The sequence below is a fragment of the Tasmannia lanceolata genome, unplaced genomic scaffold, assembly GCF_043159265.1.
Source record: "Tasmannia lanceolata isolate RefF3 unplaced genomic scaffold, GAP_Taslan_0.1 ptg000018l, whole genome shotgun sequence".
Taxonomy (NCBI): Eukaryota; Viridiplantae; Streptophyta; class Magnoliopsida; order Canellales; family Winteraceae; genus Tasmannia; species Tasmannia lanceolata.
The window spans coordinates 21,034,170-21,054,573 of NW_027518695.1; the positions used below are offsets into that span (position 1 = coordinate 21,034,170).

At 38.5% G+C, this 20,404-nt stretch overlaps 1 protein-coding gene across 2 annotated transcripts; it reads right to left on the reverse strand.

Moving 5' to 3' along the window:
• Positions 1-10,240, reverse strand: LOC143851847 (uncharacterized). Of its 2 annotated transcripts, none has more exons than XM_077361346.1 (3): positions 10,111-10,240; positions 2,656-2,889; positions 1-868 (listed from the first exon to the last, which is right to left on the reverse strand). In XM_077361346.1, the coding sequence occupies exons 2-3, from the start codon at positions 2,858-2,860 to the stop codon at positions 273-275; spliced, it is 801 nt and encodes a 266-aa protein (XP_077217461.1). In that variant the 5' UTR covers positions 2,861-2,889; positions 10,111-10,240; the 3' UTR covers positions 1-272. The 2 variants fall into 2 exon arrangements, with proteins under 2 accessions (XP_077217461.1, XP_077217460.1); XM_077361345.1 differs by lacking the exon at positions 10,111-10,240 and adding an exon at positions 3,903-4,259.
• Positions 10,241-20,404: the final 10,164 nt, after the last annotated feature.

Consider the following 20,404-nt stretch of genomic DNA (forward strand, 5'->3'; position numbering starts at 1 on the left):
TTTTATTTTGTAGCTGCCCCTTATAAATAGGCCTACACTAGAATTACAATAACAACAAATTAAGAAAACAACTTGGGTTTATTTTTTATTTTTGTACAAGCCCCTTAAAAGTAGTACTAAGCTAGAATTACAATAATAACAAAGAGAAGCTCTCTCTCTCTCTCTCTCTCTCTCTCTCATACAATAACAAAGCAAGGAAGAACAGCATTAGGATTCCTCACAAACAAATGCACAAATTCAGCATAAAACTCTCCACTACTCCCAACTTCCTCTCATACAATAACAAAGCAAGGAAGAACAGCATTAGGATTCCTCACAAACAAATGCTCAAATTCAGCATAAAACTCTCCACTACTCCCAACTTCCCCAAACCCTTCCTCACACACTCCTTCAACCATATTAACCACCTTCCCTGCTATCACCCTACAAACCACCACTGCCCTCTTCACATTCCCTTCCTCCTTCACAACCTCCTCGCCCTCCAACATGTCACTACTTGCCCTCAATAGAATCCCATCTCTCTTCACATCCTCTTCTTCGGACCCAGATAGGATTATCCGACACACGCCGCACCTGAGATCCCGACAGAGTTCCGACACCTTGGCCGTCTTCCACGAACAACTCATGGTTGTGACATAAAACCTTAAGAGCTCGTTACCATCAACGGCGCTTCGTGGGTGCCACTTATCTAGAATATGCGCTCTTCTCTTCACCATCTCTCTATATTCCTCAAATCTTTCCAAGGTCTCGGGTGGGTTCTTCACCTTCAAGACTTTTTCGATTTTCTTGATGCATTCTCCTGGCCTCATCAATGCTGCGTGGAAGATCATCTCCACGATATTTCTAGATATGTCTCCAGCGTCGAGCTCTATGTACATATTATAAAAGAATTTGGTCAGATTATATAACTAAATTCGATGTATAAACGATTGGGATTATATAATTATAATGCTTCATTGTGGCTCTGTTGAAGTATAAATGATTAAATAACACCAACTCTAACAGCTTAAGCTTTTGGGGTAATTGGTTGTTTCACATGTTATCAGGGCTATTGCCTCACGGCAGGTCTTGGGTTCAAAACCCAACAACTCCTTGATATTAAAAATCCACATGAAAGGCCTACTCAAAACAGGGGCCACACGTGAGGGGAGAGTGCGGTATAAATAAATGATTAAACAATGCCAACTCTAACAGCTTAAGCTTTTAGAGTAATTGGTTGTTTCACATGCATAACTATACCATATATCCAAATAAATCAGCGGTATACCATATATCCAGATAAATCAGCAGGAAATGTTATCAGCACTTTGTATTTTGATGAGGGCACTCCTCACTTTATTAAAAGTACTGGCTCGCACCATAGGATGATCCAAACCGTAAGGCCAAAGCCTAAATAGGTTGTGCCCCAAAAATCATTTACATGGGTTGATCCTAACCCTCCGATCTATAAGGGGTTAGGATCAACCCTCTAACACAGATCGGAGGGTTAGGATCAACCCTCTAACATTCAGATCAGAGGGTTAGGATTAACCTATGGAAATTATTTTTGGGGCACAACCTATTTAGGCTGTGGCCCATCTAATGGACAGTTTGGATCATCATATGGTGCGGGCCATACCGTACTTTTAATAAAGTGAGTAGTGCCCTCATCAAAATACAGTAGTGCTGATAGCATTTCAGGCAAACTATACTATATATAGTGAAATTATATGGTGTTCACGTATTGGTACTTGTAATATCGGGTACGACATAGGTGCCACCCTTGATATTTGATCCAATGACAGCCTTTGAAAAAGTCAGCTGTCGTCGGATCAGATATCGAGTGTGGCTATATATAAAGCAAAGTCCCATCCTACTTCCTAGGTGGGCCAATTAAGATAAAAATTATTAAGTTTTACATTCTTTAGATGGACGACCAACAATGTAATAAATAAATTTAAATAATTTACTGCAAAAGTATAAAAATCTCTAATCCCCACGTTTATACATTAACCCGCATTCTCTCCACATTAGGGGTGCAACTTGGGTCGATTTTTGGGAATTTTGGTTTAGCTCTTGCCATAAAATTGGGTCAAGTAATGGGTTGAATCCAATTCATTTTTTTAAGAAAAAGCTCAACCCGACCCGACCCGACCCAAAAGCTCAACTCCATTTCGCTCCAAAAAACAATGCTTGAAACCAGCTTAATTTTGGAACAAAAAGTGAGGCAGCATTTCGTTTTTATTTTTAGAATGGTTACAAAAGAGCCACTGAAAAACCAGAGCTATCTTATCATATTACAACCTTTGAATGTGGATCATTGCCCATCTTATTCAGTTATTCTTATGCTAATTTTCTAGCTCTCCATCTATTGGCCAGTGATTGTAAAAAAAAGAATAACTTTGTGCTGAGGGGTGGGCCATCTACATGACAGCCGTTAGATCAACTGACTCATCTCCACTGTTCATGTGTCACCTTTGTGGAGTGATCCAAGCCAATTGATCTGACAAGCCACCATATATAGATGATCCGGTCGTTGATAAAGCCAAATGATCCACAATCAAAGGGATGAAAATTGCACCCAAGTGGAAGCCAACCAAATCAATGGTACTGATCGTCACGCATGTGATCTATGGTTTTGCCATTAACAAAAGAGAGTAGGAATGTTCATCTTACCACAAAAGCGTTCCCCGCCGTTGATCTTCTGCGAAAAAATGACTTCTTCGTCCGATTGATCTTCCCTTTCTAGCAACCAATCTCTCGCGGACATCAGCTTTCCAATCCCACTTTTCCTCCCCTTCACTTTTTGCGGCAGGTAAACTTCCGGCGTTCTCGCGCTACAGTTCATGCTCTTCTTCATTGATAACCAAACTGCATACATCTCTCTCTCTCTCTCGTTTGGTTGGTTATCTATCACAAAAAAAAGCCATGATTAGTAAAGACTGTACACCGAAGTCCATGTGTATAACAATGCATACACAACTTATTCGGTATATATAGTTGATCGAAGGATCTAGTTAGCAGTCTTGAGACATGAGTACACTATCTCCACAACCTTGAATGATTGATAGGGCGATGATATTTTCACCCCCTGCAGTACACATTCGCCCCCCTTTTATCGTACGTGATTTCATGTCAAAAAAGTTACCCACTGTTCACGTTGTAAGGGGAGCGAATGCGCACTGCAGGGGGTGAAAATATCATCTCCCTATCTATACACTGAATAATGTTATATAGTCCTTGAGATGATATATTTTATTCATACTTTCTAGACAAAAAAAATTGGTATATGAGAAATGATCATGAGCATATAGACTGTGCAACCGGTGTAGATAGTCCATCAAAGAAAATGGTTATGGTAACAAATGACCGCTATACATGGAAAAATGACGTATAGTCTTTGAGATAATAATAATACATATGGATCCGTTTAGTTCTACGTAAAGTGGGTGTAAAACAAATTTTGCACCCATTTTTTCACTTAAATGGGCATAACTTTTGTTTTATGCTCATTTTACATTAAAAAAAAAGCGGTTGTCGGATTGTGATTTCCTGAGGAAAGAAAGATTTGATTCATTCTTCCTTAGTAAAAGGAAATAGATTCAGATGATTGCACTCTTTGCAGTCCTCTTAACATGTGGATACTCTCATATCCATGTTTGAGCACAGAAAGAGCAAAAGCTATATAAAAAACTAACCGGTTACTAAGCGCTTTTCTGTATTCTATAAAGAAAGCAAAGGATGAAAGAAAGCCCGGATCCAAACGAGTACCCACGAAATGGTGGAGCTTAGTAATCAGTGTTGGCCATAGCTCGGGGAGGGGGAGGAGATGTACCAAATCATGTTAGGTACTTTATATAACATTTTCTCCAACTAGTGATTTACATGTTGCACTTATCAATATAGTGGTTTCAAATGATTACCTCAGCGAGAATAGGAAGATCCGATGATTGAATTTCGAGCTTCCTCCCTTAAGCCAATAGATATGAGAAGTCTATAGACAATCTTTGGAGCTTTCACAAATGTTATGGAGTGAGATATGGTGAAGGATAATATGAAAGATTACTGTTGAAATAGATTTCGCGGCGAAAAATGGACTTCACCGGAGTAGAAGTAGAGAACGTGGAGGGGCCTTTGATTCCATAGCAGGCAGAGGTGAAAGACAAAAGAAGAATAGATGGGGTTTTGTATGTTTGTTGCAGGGCATGTAAGGGAGGTGTTGAATCTCGACAAATGCCAAAGTGTAAGAGAAGAGATAGTTGGAGAGACTAAGACAAGAAGGAAATGGTTTGAAACTATAAAAAAACCTAACGTATGCCTACTAATTAAAGGGAAAAAATATATTTCTTTGTTTAGGATTCTTTTGGATTTTACATAAATTTATTCATTGGAGGAGAGGGGACAACCCAAATTGTCTGGTCACCATACACGTTATTAATGGTTGGCGACTAGACTCAATCACTTGGTGCGTCCCAGTGCTATAGTCACATCAATTGCGATGAGTCTAGACCATTTGGTGGCCTAGAATTTGATGGTCAAAAGAAATCCAACCGTAGATTTATAAATGGCTCGTTGAGTGTTTTGGATTGTTTGATGATCGGTACAAATTTTGTATGATGACCCTAAAGATGGTGGGGCGTATTAAATGAACGGTCCAGATCATTTGATTGTTGCCACTAGTGACAGTGAGATTCAATCATAGATGGTAGAGGTGCAACTCAGGACGGGTTGAGGCCAGCACTAACTGGGTTGAGGATAGCATTACCTCAACCCTAACCCAACCCAACACCAACCTTGGGTTGAGAGGGTCAACACCGTAACCCAAACCAAACCTGTGTTTAAATTTGTAAACCCTAACCCAACCTATTTAACCCAAATTTCAGGTTGGTGGGGTTCTGGTTGGCCCGGGGCAAAACTAGACAAAAAAAAAAAAAAAAGGGGGAAAAGAGAAACGCGCCCCTTTTCATTACTTGGGACACCCATCTACAGTGTATCTATGACTGAAAAGGTGCTAATGTACTCCACATTTGAAGGAATTAAGTTACCTGATTGCCACGTACAATGCAGCTGGGTGTCCCAAGTGATGAAAAGGGGCGCCTTTATCATTTCCCAAAAAAAATGAATTTTGGGTTCAGGTCAAGTCGGGTAGAGTCGGATTGGGGTCTCAATAAAATCACAAAAAAATTGGGTTAGGGTTGCCTAAGCCCTCAATCCTAACCCAACTATGTTGGCTTTTCCCAACCCAATCCAAGGGAAGGCCAACCCAACCCAACCCAACCCGAGCTGAAATCGGGTTAAACCGGTTGACGTCAGGTTGGGTCCGACCTAGTTGCACCCATAATAGATGGTAACAAATCCTCATCAAATGCTAGAAAATTAAATTTTGATTTTTACCTAGACTCCAAAATTGATATAAGTTGCTTCTCTTTCACGATGTCTTTCTTATCTACTTCTACGAAAGTTCCAAATTTTGGGGTTGGGTAACTCTCTTTCAGTTTGACACATACGGCCAAGTGCAATAAAGATTCTATCTTTGTTGTTATACGAGAGGCAGCCATGCAAATCTATTCCTTGAAACCCAAATGGCCCATAAAACTTCCATAATGCTGTAGTGTGACTAGTACCTTCCTAAAGTATGTGGAATAATGAGATTTTCCGAAGTGACTATAATCCGCTCTGAAGATTCTCACTATCCCATTTCGTAGAAGAATCACAAAAATGTTACAGAAAATTACACTCTCACAGGTTAGAAATCTAACATGATTTTTTTATTTATATGGAATTTGTCCCCACTACCATCCATTGACATGTGATCTAGCCACATTACAAGATCGAAAGAGAGAGAGGTATTGGATAATGATCCATGGTATAAGATTTAAAACTTGTTTTGTATTCTAGTAATCTATATGATTAGATCAGAATAATCATAGATCTAATGTTAGATTATTTAAGTTGTTTAATCTCTTAGATCAATTACATTAGATGTTTTTTATACTAGATCTAAAGTTAATCTAAGGTATATATGTGTGATATGGTTGTACAATTGCTATAAGAGCAAACCACATTGAACTAGGATTAAGAGTTTTCCTATTGAGTGCCCTAAGGGCACCTGTTAAGGTGCATTGGAAAAGAAATTGTCCAATCATTTTACACATACTTTCACACTTTTACACCTGTTTTGAGACTTCTTTATAAAAACATGTGTAAAATCTCTTTCCCAATGCACCTTAATGCACCTTAACGGGTGCCCTTAGGGCACACGTTAGTAAAACCCAAGCCAAAGAAGGCTTTTCTAATCAGCCCTGGTTGTCACCACCGCCGATGTAAGGCCACTGATGTAAGGCCACCCCGATCGAAATGGGCACAAATTCCAAACCAATTGTTAACAAAATTATTGACCTGGTGTAGACACCCCATTTTGCCATTCTCAACTAACTACTCAGTTGTGATAGACCTACAACTCCATGTAAATATCACTCAATATGAAACTATCATCATGCTAGAAAAACGACATTCATTTTAAACATAAGGCCTTGAGCCTCACCAATCCCTGCAAACCCAATATTTCCCAGAATTAGTGTTTTTAACTAAAAAACGCTTTAGTAAACCAACCATGCAAGGAAAAAGTAAAGTCTCCAACATCAGTAACTGTTTAATTATTTGAAATCGCCCTTTAAAATAATAACCCACTTGCTCAGCACCGGATCATGCCCCAACTCGGACACAAGCTTGCACATGTGTTTGTTTGTTTGTTTTAGTCCATCTTAAAATAGGACCACCCAAATAATTCCAATGCTCCTAAAAGACCCAAGTCTTTCTTCAACCCTACCTTTATAGGTAGTAAAAGTGTTTTTTTTTTCTCCATCTCTTATATGGGACTAAACTTTTTGCCTTTAGTTTAATCCCGGCGTTGCACGCGCGCCCAAGCTCAATGTCATGATTTGAAGCCTTTGCAGAACACAAAAAGACAAAACATGGGGATTTAAGTAGAAGATTGTTTGTTTTCAATATTCCAACCAAAATTCCAACAGGTACTTAACCTATTTTGAAGGATACCTAGGATTAGTACACCATCTATGAGAAATGGAAGTTGCCTACCATTCCTTAACTAGTTTCTTATTGTTGGGATCCGGGTAGAACTCACCCTTTAACTCTAGCAATTAAGGGGAGGGTGCCCAAGTCCTTATAAGCCTATCCACGTCCATTCACTTTTCTTATGCGGGATTCTTTGCTTTCGCATGGAACCCCCAACAATCTCCCCCTCCATGCAAAAGCAATGTGGATAATCTTGCCCCTCCACGCGACGGTAGCATGGGAACTACAAGATCTTATCCAAGGGAATTTCAATATCCTCGAAGGTACACCGGGGTTACCGAGATCTTCCCTGGAGGATTTTTTCTGTCCTCGAAGGCACACTAGGGTTACCACGCCCTAGCTTTGATACCACTTTATTGGGAACCAAGTAGAACTCACCCTTAAAAGCTAGCCATTAAGGGGAGGGTATGAGCCGATCCACACCCATTCACTTTTCAGATGTGGGATTCTTTGCTTTCGTGGGGACCCCGGCACTTATTGTATCAGTATTCTACCAGTCAATCAAAAGCAGACATTTACAAGAAAATACAGAATTCGTGGTCAAAATACAGAGCATCTCCACCTAGAGTTGGTTGCTATCAAATCTAGGTTGAGAAATAGATGAAAAATTGCTATAGATTGATGGATTGTTTTGAAGATGCTCTAAAATGATACTTTGATTTCTAGGTTCTGATGAATGGCCAGGAAAGAAATGGTAGAGAACTGCTTGGGGAGTAGCTATAAATTGTATCCTTTATTATGTTTTTTTTTTTAAACGGCAGGCTCCCGCCATTGCGGGGTTTGGGGAGGGCTAGATGAACGCAGCCTTACGCCTGCTTTGCAGAGAGGCTGTTTTCGTGACTCGAACCCGTGACCACCAGGTCACAATGAAGCAACCTTACCATTGCACCAAGGCTCGCCCTCCAACACAAAAGTGACTGAAAGCTAAAAAAATTTGACAATTGGTTTTCATGAAGCTATAGAAAAAGGGCTAAATACAATTTTTCTGTCAATTGGGTTTTGATGAAATGACAGAATATTCATTGAAAACTAGTGTTGGGTTGATGAGCATTCATGGATTTTTTTATGGAGAAATTGGACCTTCTGAAGAAAATGATATTCCTATTTTATATTGATGAGTTTTGAAGATGTAGAGAGAAATGATGTAATGATAGTATGAATATGTGCTCTTATTATGGGCTGTTTTGGGTATCCTAGAGTTGATGGTTACGAGTCAGAGAGAAACATTTTGCATTTTCACATTCTTTCTCAGATAGTTATTATGATGGGTTCTTGCTTGAGAAATGAGGATTGTTGAAGCGGCCAAAGCCACCGCCAATAACAACTTTTGTGTAAGTATGAAAGTGCTTACGAGGCGCTATTGGGAAAATATTACCAATCTAACACTGGCAAACACACGGAAAAATTCAACATCTTGTACAAATAAGATGGAGAAAATATATACCAACAAACCACGAACACCAAAGCGAAGTAAAACAAACAACCACAAGAAGACACAATCCATTATTTAGAACCCAAATAGTACAATGTTACCTCACACCGGTGAAAGCCAACGATAAAACCCTTCTCTCCAACCTTCTATGCAACCCAAAGCAGCTCTCGGTTCTCTTTACCGAATATGAGGGAAGAAGAAGGGGAAATTAAGAGCTATCTTATCATTACAACTTTTGAATGTGGATCATTGCTCATCTTATGCTAATTTTCTAGCCGTACATCTATTGGTCAGTGATTGTACAAAAGGAATGACTTTAAGCTAAGGAGTGGGCCATCTACATGACAGCCGTTAGTGTTTGGACCCGGGTAGAACTCACCCTCAAAAGCTAGCCGTTAAGGGGAGAGTGCCCAAATCCTTTTTGAGCCCATCCACATCCACTCACTTATCCTATGTGGGATTAATTGCTTTCACGTGGAACCCCCCAGCAATCTCCCCCTCCACGTGGAAGCACAATGGATAATCTTGCCGCTCCATGCGGAGGCAACGTGGGAACTACGAGATCTTTCCCGAGGGATTTTTCATTTCTCAGAGGCATATATCCATATATCGGGGTTACCAAGATTCTTCCCCGAGGGATTTTTTTGTCCTCGGAGGAACACCGGGGTTACCACGCCCTAGCTCTAATGCCACTTGTTGGGACCTAGGTAGAACTCACCCTCAAAAGCTAGCCATTAAGGAGAGGGTGCCGGAATCCCTTTTTTAGCCCATCCACATCTACTCACTTATCCGATGTGGGATTAATTGCTTCCACACATTGCCATCTTAGCCCGAATTTTCTACCATGGCCTAATTTAGGTACAAAACTGTGTCGTTCCTCTCATCTCCACTGTTCTTGTGGCACTTTTGTGGAGTGATCCAAGCCGTTGATCTGACAAGCCACCATATATTGATGATCCAGTCTTTGATAAGACTAAATTATCCACAATCAAAGGGATGAAAATTGCACCCAAGTGGAAGTCAGGGTGTATAACAATGCTTACACATTTATTGGGTGTATATAGTTGATTGAAGGATCTGTAGTTGGCACTGTCTTGAGACAATCGTGCACTATCTCCTCATCCTTTCTAAACGATATTTTATACACCGAACAATTTTATATAGTACTTGAATGATGTATTTAATTCATACTTTTCTAGACAAAAATATTTGATAAATGAGCAGTGATAATGTGCATGTAGACTGTGCAATTGTCCCTTGTAGATAGTCGATCAAAACAAATGGGTATATTAACAAATGGCCACTATATACCGAATAATGGTGAATGGTCTTCAAGATAATAAGGGATTTGCTATGGTCCATCCCAAAAGGCTCACTTTCCAATAGATTTTGTCATTATTTATGAGGTGGCTGCTCTGTCATGCAACAAACGTTCTGCGAAATGCCTTTTACGATGGACCCTAGCAAATCCCAGATAATAATACATTATCGTTAACCAACGTAAAATGGGTGTAAAACAAATTTTGCACCCATTTTTTCACTTTAAAATGGGCATAAATATATTAAATATATTTTTTATATAAATAGTGGTTTCAAATGCTTACCGTTGAGAGAATCGGAAGATCTCCAGCGAGTTTCTGGCCGATGACTAAATCTCAAGTTCCCTCCTTTAAGCCGATAGATATGTGAAGTCTACAGACAATCTTTGGAGCTTTCTCAGAGGTTATGAAGTGCTATAAGGCGATGTTTGGATCATCCGGAAGAATGTTAAAAATATAGCTTTCGGAAAGGCAAATGGAGTTCGCCAGAGTAGATATCGAGAATGTGGCGGGGCCTTTGATTTCATAGTAGGGAGGGGAGAATGACAAAAGAAGAAAAGATGGTGTTTTGTATGTTTGTTGCAGGGCATTTAACGTATGCTCTACTTGATGGATAAAAAAACAATAAATTTGTGAATGCATGCAAAAACCTAAAATATTGCTTTTTTTTTTTAGGATTTTATTTGTCTTTTACTTAAATTTATTCATGGAAGGAGAGGGGACAACCCAAATTGTCTGGTCAATCTCGACCATACACGTTATCAATGGTTGGCGACTAGACTCTATCACTTGTCGGTCCCAGTGCCAAAGTCACATCAATTGGGATGAGTCTAAACCATTTGGTGGCCTAGAATTTGTTGGTCACAAGAAATCCAACTGTCTACTTACAAATGACTAGTTGGATTTTAGGGTTTAGGGTACAGGGTTTATAGGTTCCTCTTCTACACAGTGCATGCTTTTGCCTTGACCTATTTGTGCTTAACGAACTTTTCTAGTATTGACAAAGCTCCTCGTAGCATGAAATAGCCAATAATTGTATTCATTATGTAAGATATAATTGTGAAAAGAAGAAGTTGAGTGACAAGAAAAATTCCTGTCGTGGCTTCATATCTTATAAGAGCCGAAATAAGATAATTTATCTTGTGGTAACAAAAATATATTGCTATGAGATATATCAAGATTTAGCCTCCTGTTCATATTTCGCTAATATTAAGGAATATATATTACTTCTTTTTTCTCCCCGTTCCAAGAAATTGAAATGATATAAAGTTTTTTTTTTTTTTTTTATTTGAAATCGTCCTAAGAACTGAAACTGGCTAACGAAAAACTTCTTTTATCAACAATAAATAACAACAAAAGGGTTTGATTTTTTAGAAGAAGACAAATGAAGTGTCTAAATCGTTGGATTGTTGCCTCTAGTGACAATGAGATTCAAACAAACAAATCCTCCTCAAATGCTAGAAGATAAATTTGTTTTTTTTACTAGACTCTAAAATGAATATAAGTTAATGAGACTGAATCATGGATGGTAATAAATCCTCCTCAAATGCTAGAAGATAAATTTCGTTTTTTAGCTAGATTTCAAAAATGATTCTAAGTTGCTTCTCTTTCACGATGCCCTTCTTTTATTCTTTTACGAAAGTTACAAATTTCTTGGTTGAGTAGATTGCTTTCAGGTGGACACATATGATCAAGTACAATAAAGAGGCCACGTTTGTTTTTATACGAGCCATGCAAATCTATCCATGTAGCCAAAAGACCTGTATAAATTCGGTAACTGCTGCAGTGTGACCAGTACCTTCCAATACGGGGTTCCCAAGATGCTACTCTATTTAAGACCTAATTTTGGTTTCCATTGATTATGGGCCTATGAACGGTCTAGATTGAAGAAGAGGTTAGATGTGTAAAGTACAAGGAATACCCATAATTAGGGAATGATTATAATGTTAATAGGGTAATTAGTTCTCATTAGTGAATATGGATGGATTAGTATAGGCCAGCCTTATCTAGTTAAGGTGGTTAATTGATTAAGCTAAATCTGACCTGATAAGATCAAAGTTAGAGTTCTATTATGATGGGTAGAACCTAACATGAATATTTTATTTATACGGAATTGAGTCCCACTACCATCCATCGACGGCAACTGAGGTGGTCTAGCCCCATTACAAGTTCTGATCGAGCTAGAGAGAGGTATTGAAAGATCCATGTTGCTGGTACACAATCAAGATATAGATAGATGGTGTAAGATCTAAAACTTGTTTTGCATTTTAATAATCTATATGGTTAGATAGTTAGATTAATCATAGATCTATCTAATGTTAGATTACTAATATTATTTAATCTATTAGATCAATTACATTTGATATTTTTTATATTAGATCTAAAGTTAATCCAATTAAGGTATATTTGATCTGGTTGTACAACTTATACAAGAGCCAACCACAGAAATAGGATTAAAACATCAAAAATAAAGTTACAGGAATAAAAAAGGTTTTGCTTTTTATCGTGTTGCTGTTGGGACTCGGATAAAACTCACCCTTAAAAGCTAGCCTTTAAGGGGAGGGTGCCCATTTCCTCATAAGCCCATCAACATCCATTCACTCATCCTAAAACTCAGCTAATGAAGGTTTTATTTTTTCCTTTTCTGCAGTCGGCCTTCTCCAAATGCTGGCGGGCCGACCAGAACTTATAACCAATATAGTAAAGCCAAAGAAGGCTTTTCCGATCAGCCCTGGCTACTGTATGGCCACCCCAATCGAAATGGGCACAAAACCCAAAACAATTGCCCCCCGAAATTATTGACCTTGTGTAGACACCCCGATTTGCCATTCCTCAGCCTAGTGTTGGTATAAATGATTAAATAACACTAACTCGAACGCCAAGCTTTTGGAGCATCTGATTGTTTCATATGGTATCAGAACTGTTGCCTCACGGTATGCCCTCGGCTCTAAACGTAACAACTCCTTCGTCTTAGAAAACATGTGCGGCCAACCTAAAAGAGGGGCCACATGTGCCACGCGGACGGACAAATCAGAAAAAGAGGGGCCACAGGTAGGGGGAGTGTTGAAGTGTAAATGATTAACACCACCTCTAGCAGCTTAACCTATGGAGTAATTGGTTGTTTCACAGATAGTGTCGGTTGTGACGGATCCAATGATGAAAACAATATGCTTTCACCAGGTGCAGATAACTCAAAACCTACAACCCATGTGAAGATTATTGAATATGAAACCATGAGCATCCTAGAAAAACCACACCCATTATAAACATAAGGCCTTGAGCTTCAACAATCCTTGCAAACACAATATTTTCAGAATTAGTGTTTTCACTAATAAAAAAACTTTAAGCAAACCTACCAAGAGTGGATTTAGAGAAAGATTTATGACATAATAAACAGATTAGAACCTAGTTTAAAAATAAGAGCCCACTCACTCGCGCTACGCGTCACACGGCCTGTCGCCTGTGTGGGTTTGTTTTGGTCCATCTTAAAATGGGACCACCCAAACAATTGTAATGCCCTGTGAAATACCCTAGGCTTTTCTTCAACCCTACCTCTTATAACCAATAAAAGTTTATTTCGCCATTCCGAAGTGGTACCAACTTTTGGCTTTGAGTTTCATCCCATTAACGTGGTGCACACAATCACACGGTCTTGATTTCAAGCCTTTCTAAACACACACAAAAAACACCATCGCATTGTAGGATGCGAGATTCCAAGAAAACTGGAATAAGAACGTGAACTATTTCATCTGCTGGAAACAAGGGGATAAACGAGGAAGATTATTTGTTTGGAATCTTCCCACCAAAATTCAAATAGATACTTTACCTATTTTGAAGGATACTGATTTCCTAGGATTAGTGCACCAGCTCTGAGAAATGGAAGGCACCTACCATCCCTGAACCACTTCTTATTTTATCAGCATTCTACTAGTCAACCAGTAAACAGAGATCTCAAATTAGCATTACAAGAAAATGCTGAGCTGATTGTGAAAATACTAAGTTGGTTGCTATCAAATCTAGGTTGAGAAATGGATGAAAAATTATTGTATATTGATGGATTTTTTTTTGAAGAGTTTTCAAAATGATATTTTGATTTCTGGGTTCTGATGAAATGGCCCGAAAAGAAATGGTTGAGAACTGCTTGGGGAAAGACTATAAACTGTTTTCTTTATTATAGTTTTTCTTTGTTAGAATATGTGAGATCTAACGGTTGTATTGGGTTGAGATTCACCGTTGGATCATCTTCGTGGTAGACTAGGCATGTTGGTTAAATGAGATAATCTGGCTAGATGAGGCAACAAGAGTTAATTAGTAAGTAGGTTGGATGGGGCATGCAAAATAAATTAGGATATCAGATTTGATTTGATTTGATTTGGTGGTAAATTGAGGTAGGAAGGCTTGTTAGGAAAGTAGATTAGATTGAGATTATATCTTTCCATGTTTTGCTCTTTGAGTGTTCTATTTAAACACTCATTAGTTCATTGTAAATTATCTAAGATTAGTGGAAATTTCTTTTATTTTACATTCTTTGAATTGCATATAAGTGATTGAAAGCTGATTTTTGGCAATGGGTTTTCATGAAGCAAGAGAGCAAGGGCTAAACACAATTTTTCTGCTAATTTTTTTTTTTGATGAAATGGCAGAAAATATGCTGAAAATTAGTGATTGGTTGATGAACATTCATGGATTTTTCTGGAGATTATACCTTCTGAAGAAAAAGGTAATCCTATTTTCGGTTGGTGAGTTTTAAAGATGTAGAGAGAAATGATTTCAAATATGATATTATGATAATGCGCTCTTATTATGGGTCTTTTGGGTTTCTTAGAGATGATGGCTATGAGTCAAAAATATTTTGCATTTTCACATTCTTTCTCAAAACATATGGTTATTATTGTTAGTGTGTGACAGATCTCACCGTTTGATCATCTTGATGGTTGGCTACGGATTATTTCATCAAATGGGTGGTAGGTGTTCCTATGAAGTCGGTTACACAGACCGATGTTATAAAAATTTTAAAGGAACACATTATTCATAGATTCGGCCTACCACTCCCACGATAATCAGTCTCTAGTATCAAAGGACCGATGTTTGCATAATAGAATATGGCTTCTGCCATATTTGCATTCACCAAGAATGGCTTTCCGTCAGCAGTAACAACTTCCACCTGATTTCCATTCCAAAAAACTAACTTCTGATGAAGTGATGACGGTACACAGAAATTGGCATGAATCCAATCGCATCCCAGAAGTGCATTGTAGTTTGACGAGCAATCCATTACAAAAAAAAAAATCCGTCAACAATGGTAGATTAGGTAAGTAGGTTAAACGAGGTAAGCTAAATAAATTATGATAGTAGAATTGATTAGAGTTATCTGTTCCCATGCTTATCTAGATTTCACTCCATGCTAATCTCAAGTGCTCTATATAATATGCACATGCTATTGTTAATGGAAGTGGCTGTAGCTTAGTGAAATCTGCTTATAATTTATCAATTATCATGGATTCTTGTTTGAGCAACGAGGATTGTCACGTTCATTAATTCATGGAAGCAAGTTGTGATTAGTAAAAGATTGTTGCATCATGACATGTTCTCTATGTTACCCAGATTCCAAAAGACAGAGACTGAGACAACAGACTCGAACACGTGCTATTGTAATTGCTCTATACTAAATGTTAGATACCTAACCAATAATCCAAAAGCCCTAGGATTGATGGAATGCATTGGGATAAGCGTTTTAAGCCTGTCCCACATCAAGCTGGGTCCCACCGAGTCCCATACCTTGGCATTCCCCCACTTAGGGCTGTAAGAAATACAAATCATTTTATCTATACTGATATTGTTTAATTTTGTTAGAAGACTTCACCAGCTGCTTGGCTTCTAAGGTTGCTTTCTTCGAGGCTTCTAATTTTCAGCTTCCGAGAGAGGGCGAAACAGGCAGAACAGACGATGCTTAGTTCCGAAAAAAATCAGTGCAAATCCACTAAAAAATCTGCTCAAGAGTTGGAAATGGAAGAAATTAGCTGAATTCTCCGCAATGAAAAACAGCACAGAAGTGTCATGATGGAGTGATCCTAACCATTAGATTAATGCGCATTTTGATCTGATGATCGATATCAATCTGCGCATCTACATTGAGTGGTCAATAGATGTTGAATACTTGGACGACTTTTGGTGTATATGCAGAATTTTCTTAACTTTAATTCAGGGAAATAATATCAGCAACACCATGTTTTGATAATTGCACTGAGTCATCTTGTCTTTTAGTATTTAAAGAGCTGTCAAGGGTTATTACAGTCCCCAAAAAGCTCTTACAAACCAATTAAAAGGAAAAGACAAGCTGAGCTTGTACAATTATTAAAGCATGGTTGTGCTGATATCATTTCCCTTAATTTAATCACATTTGCTGACTGCATTTGCTGACTGCTCTAATTCTAAATCAAAGCTTTCAAGCAAAAATTACGCTAACAACTCAAAGAAACACACCAAAACTATGCGTATATACCAGCCACGATGAGAGACTATGAGAGTATTGAAGGTATGACAAAATAAAGTGGTTCTCTCATTGGTGAGAAATGATATCTGGACTCCCATATTTTAACAATTGCACCCCTCTTCATTTTATACCATTCTATTTTAAGTATTATAATCTGTGATAGTAACCAAACTTCTAGAATCTATTATAATATAGCGGGATGGGGGTTTCACTGTTCACGCTGATGTGGACAGCCCCCCATCCAGCCTCAATCTCACGTGGCACTTAAAGTTTTCCAAAATAACTCAAAAAAAAAAAAAAAAAAAATCGTTATTTTGGTATTCCAGTATTTTCTCTGGCTACATTTTCCTATTCCACGTTTATCGCCTAAAGCCTAAATAGAAAGGAAAGATTCACCGCCAAGATTACCTTGCATGCTATATGGTAATCGTTCTTCTTAATGAGTTTTCCCCCAATTCCGCCCGTCTTTTACGTGCTTAATTGGCCGTAATCTCTCTCTCCTCCATCGACCCATGTTTTCTAAATTTTTTTTCTCCATCTCTCTGCCCACCCCGGGGATCCAGTTCGTTGAAAGGCTCTGTTTGAAGGTGAACCAGACAGGGCAAAAACAGCCTTGCAACCTGTTGTAGAAACCTTTTCTCTGCCTTTCACCACAAAACACCTCTCTCCATGCATATCATATAAGGATTTTAGATCTTATGAAGTTTTTGGGTAGTGAGTTGGGACACAAGTTGCACTTTGTGTTTCCCAGTAGGGCTGGCAACGGGGCAGGGTGGGGCTGGATGTTGCATTCCACGTCCCCGTCCCGTCCCGCACAAAAAAATCCTCACCTCAAAAAAACTATTTAACGCCCATAAAAAAGAAAAAGATAAGCCGTGGTTGTGCACTTATCAAAATATGGTAGTGCCAATATCGCTAGCCTAAAAGAAATATTTACTGTTAACAAAAAAAATACTAAAACATTACTAAAATAAGAGAATATTGATAATGGCTTGCATATTAAAACGGGGCGGGGCCCACCCCATCCCCGCTCCAAGTCGAGGAAATCCCCGCCCCGGACGGGGCAGGCGGATCCCCGTTTTCACAGGTGAAATTGCCAGCCCTATTTGGGTATTAATTTTTTGGCCTTTGTTGTTGTTTTTTTTTTTTTTTAGTGCCCTATGTGGTAGGGCATTTTTTTAGAGGGTGAGGCTGATTTATTGGTTTTTGGGTTTAATCTCTTCCGGCTGTTAAAAAGGGTTTTCTTTGTTTGGCTGAGGATTTCAAACCCGCTGAAGCAGATTTTATGAAAGGCAATTTGAACATCCAATTTCATTTGCACATGATACATTTTGTTCTACTTATCATTAAATTTTATTTTATTTTTGTTTTTTGAAGGGCAAGCAGGGGTTTGACCGGACCCCAACCGGTGTTCAAAAATATCAGTCTATTGATGATATGTTTGGTTTGTGAGCTAATTGAATCAATGGGCATTTGCCTGATTAGATTAGAGGTGGTGTATACTCTAAGCTTGAGCATATGATACGATCGGTAAGGATTATAATGATAAATGAGCCCACAATATTTACTATAAACAGCCCCCTCCCCCATCTTCAACAAATTTACAAGGTAAGGGTTAACAAATATGTAGTTATTAAGTTGTTCTTTTGTTAGCAACCGAAGAATTGATCAAGTACTCAATACTCAACAGTTTTCTTCCTTAGTTTTGTTGCTTTTTTTCTTTTTCTTTCTCTATCAAATGGTTATGTAACATGGTCTTTTCAAGGTTTCTCAAGGCACCCATTTAATATTAGCTGCTCTTTCCTTCATTAGTTCTTCTTTTCTTTCTTAGTGGTAGATCTCAGATATGTAAGACTTTTCATATTTTTAGATGAGATTTTAAAAAAGAATTCATGATTTGTTTCTTTATTGCCCATTTATTTTGCTTTGGTATTTGTCACTCTGGATTGTTCTTTCTCCTATGCTAACCTCTATCATTTTTTAATACTTCCTATTCATGATAGTCTTGGGCATGAATTGTATTAGCTACTCATGAATTTCCTTTATACTATGCTAATCTCTTAGCTACTACATTCCTCTACCATTTTCTAATACTTTTGCATTTCATGAAACAACCACAGACTTGGACATGAATCAGGAATTGAACCATTGGAGGGTCCAAATATTTTTGTTTCAGTCATGCTGAAGTAAAGTGACTAGAGTGATACCGCATATCTAGACTCAATGGAATCAAATTAAAAGTGTAACTCTTTTTTTAAAAAAAATTCTCCCAATTTGAAATGGGAAGGAGATCTATGGGCCTTTATATTCAGCTATTAGAGTCGGTTATTCTTTTGTAAGAATTATTTGTCCTTCTTCCAAAGCATGCTTTTTTCTCGCCCTGTGCATTTTCCCCCTTGCGAGGGGTGTCCCACTAGTAATAATATCAAGAACGTTTGGTTTTGGGTTGTCCCAAACACTCACTCTATCTTGCTATGTGCATCAAAGTACAGTTATTTTTGTCATTTTATTGGGAAAACATGGGTACTTACTTTTGTCGTGAGAAAAAAAAAATTTTGTTTTTTTTGTCGGACGCATGGTGAGAAAGGGACTGGGAATGGGGATGCGACTAGGGTCGGGTTAAGACCAAGCCTAGAACTACCTGAGGCCGCAATACCTTAACCCTAAATCGACCTAATCTGAGCATCAGGTCGAGAATGGTCAACTCTAACCCAATCCATCTAACTCAATTTTTCAAATTTGGTTTAGTTAGATTCAAGTTGACAGGGCAAAAACAGGAAAAAAAAAACCAACCATAATCCTAAGATTTTGAAAATTCCGATAAAATTATGCGATGGGGATGGGTTTGAGTTGGATCTTGTGAGGTTGCCCAACGCCTCAACCCTATCCCAATTCGAAAATAAATAGGGTCGGCTTTTCCCAACCCAAACTGAGGAAAAATCGGGTCAAGCCCGTCAGGTTTGGATTGCCTCACCCATGTTCCACGCCTAGAATACAAGGGTACTTTCATCAAGAGAAAATAGTTAATTATTTTTTGTAGGACACAGGTGACAAAGGCTCTGAATGAAAGCGTGTCTGAACCCTGCATTTCATTCACAAACGCACGGCAGCATCCATTGGAATTTTGAGAGAAAAGTAAAGCCGATTCCTCATTTGGTTGCCACTAATGCATACTTTCAAACCTCTCAAAAATGGAGAATTTTGGTTAAAAAATCTTGAAAAAGGTGCCTCTCTCTCCATTGGTAATGACACCCCTACTTGTTCTCCTACTCTCTCAGCAAGTCTAGCAAATCTGAGCCACTTTACCAAACACTACTGGAATCTATTCCAGTTCTCCAAGAGGTAATTCTAGAAAAAAACAAAAAACAATGCTTATTTCCTCCTTTTTGACTTCTTATTCCACGACTCTTAGCCTATGCCGCACATCCAAACATACCCAAGTATCAAGAAATTGACAAGAGCCTATAAAAAAGTTGTTCAAATAGGTGAGTGTCATTATCAAAACAATTCGAACACGCGATTCTGTCATCTTACTTCTTAGCAAGTCTTCTCCTTTTTTTCTTTTGGTCGGATAAGGGTCTTTTTGTCCTTTGACACCGTTAAATGAAGTCTACGAGTAGTACAAACAAGAGAACTGGCTTTGAAGCCTTCGGGGTTACTCAGCTGTTGACAAAAGAAGCCCAACTGTTAAACACCCAAGTGGGTCCCACAGTATCTAATTCCACTTGGGCCCCACCATGTTGGAGCCCCCATGTTATAGAAACCTCCTCTTCCTTTTTGTTGCTTTAAAAAATATTAAATAAAAAAAATATATAACAAGTGGTCTTGGTGAGAGGATATCTGATCTTCAGGGCATATACAGGAAGCATTTGGTGTATGTCTTCTTGTGGGGTGACATGATTTTGATATTACAAAAGCTCATGGCTGTGAAATTGTGTTGCTTTCTGTGGTTTTGGTTTGGTGGATTGTATCTGTCTGTCTTCAAGGGGCCTCTCATCAGCAAACCTAACCTCATTTGCAAGGTAGATTCCAACATAGTCTACTAATTTGGCCCTAAATTCAGCAGGCTGAGGATTCGAAGTTTCA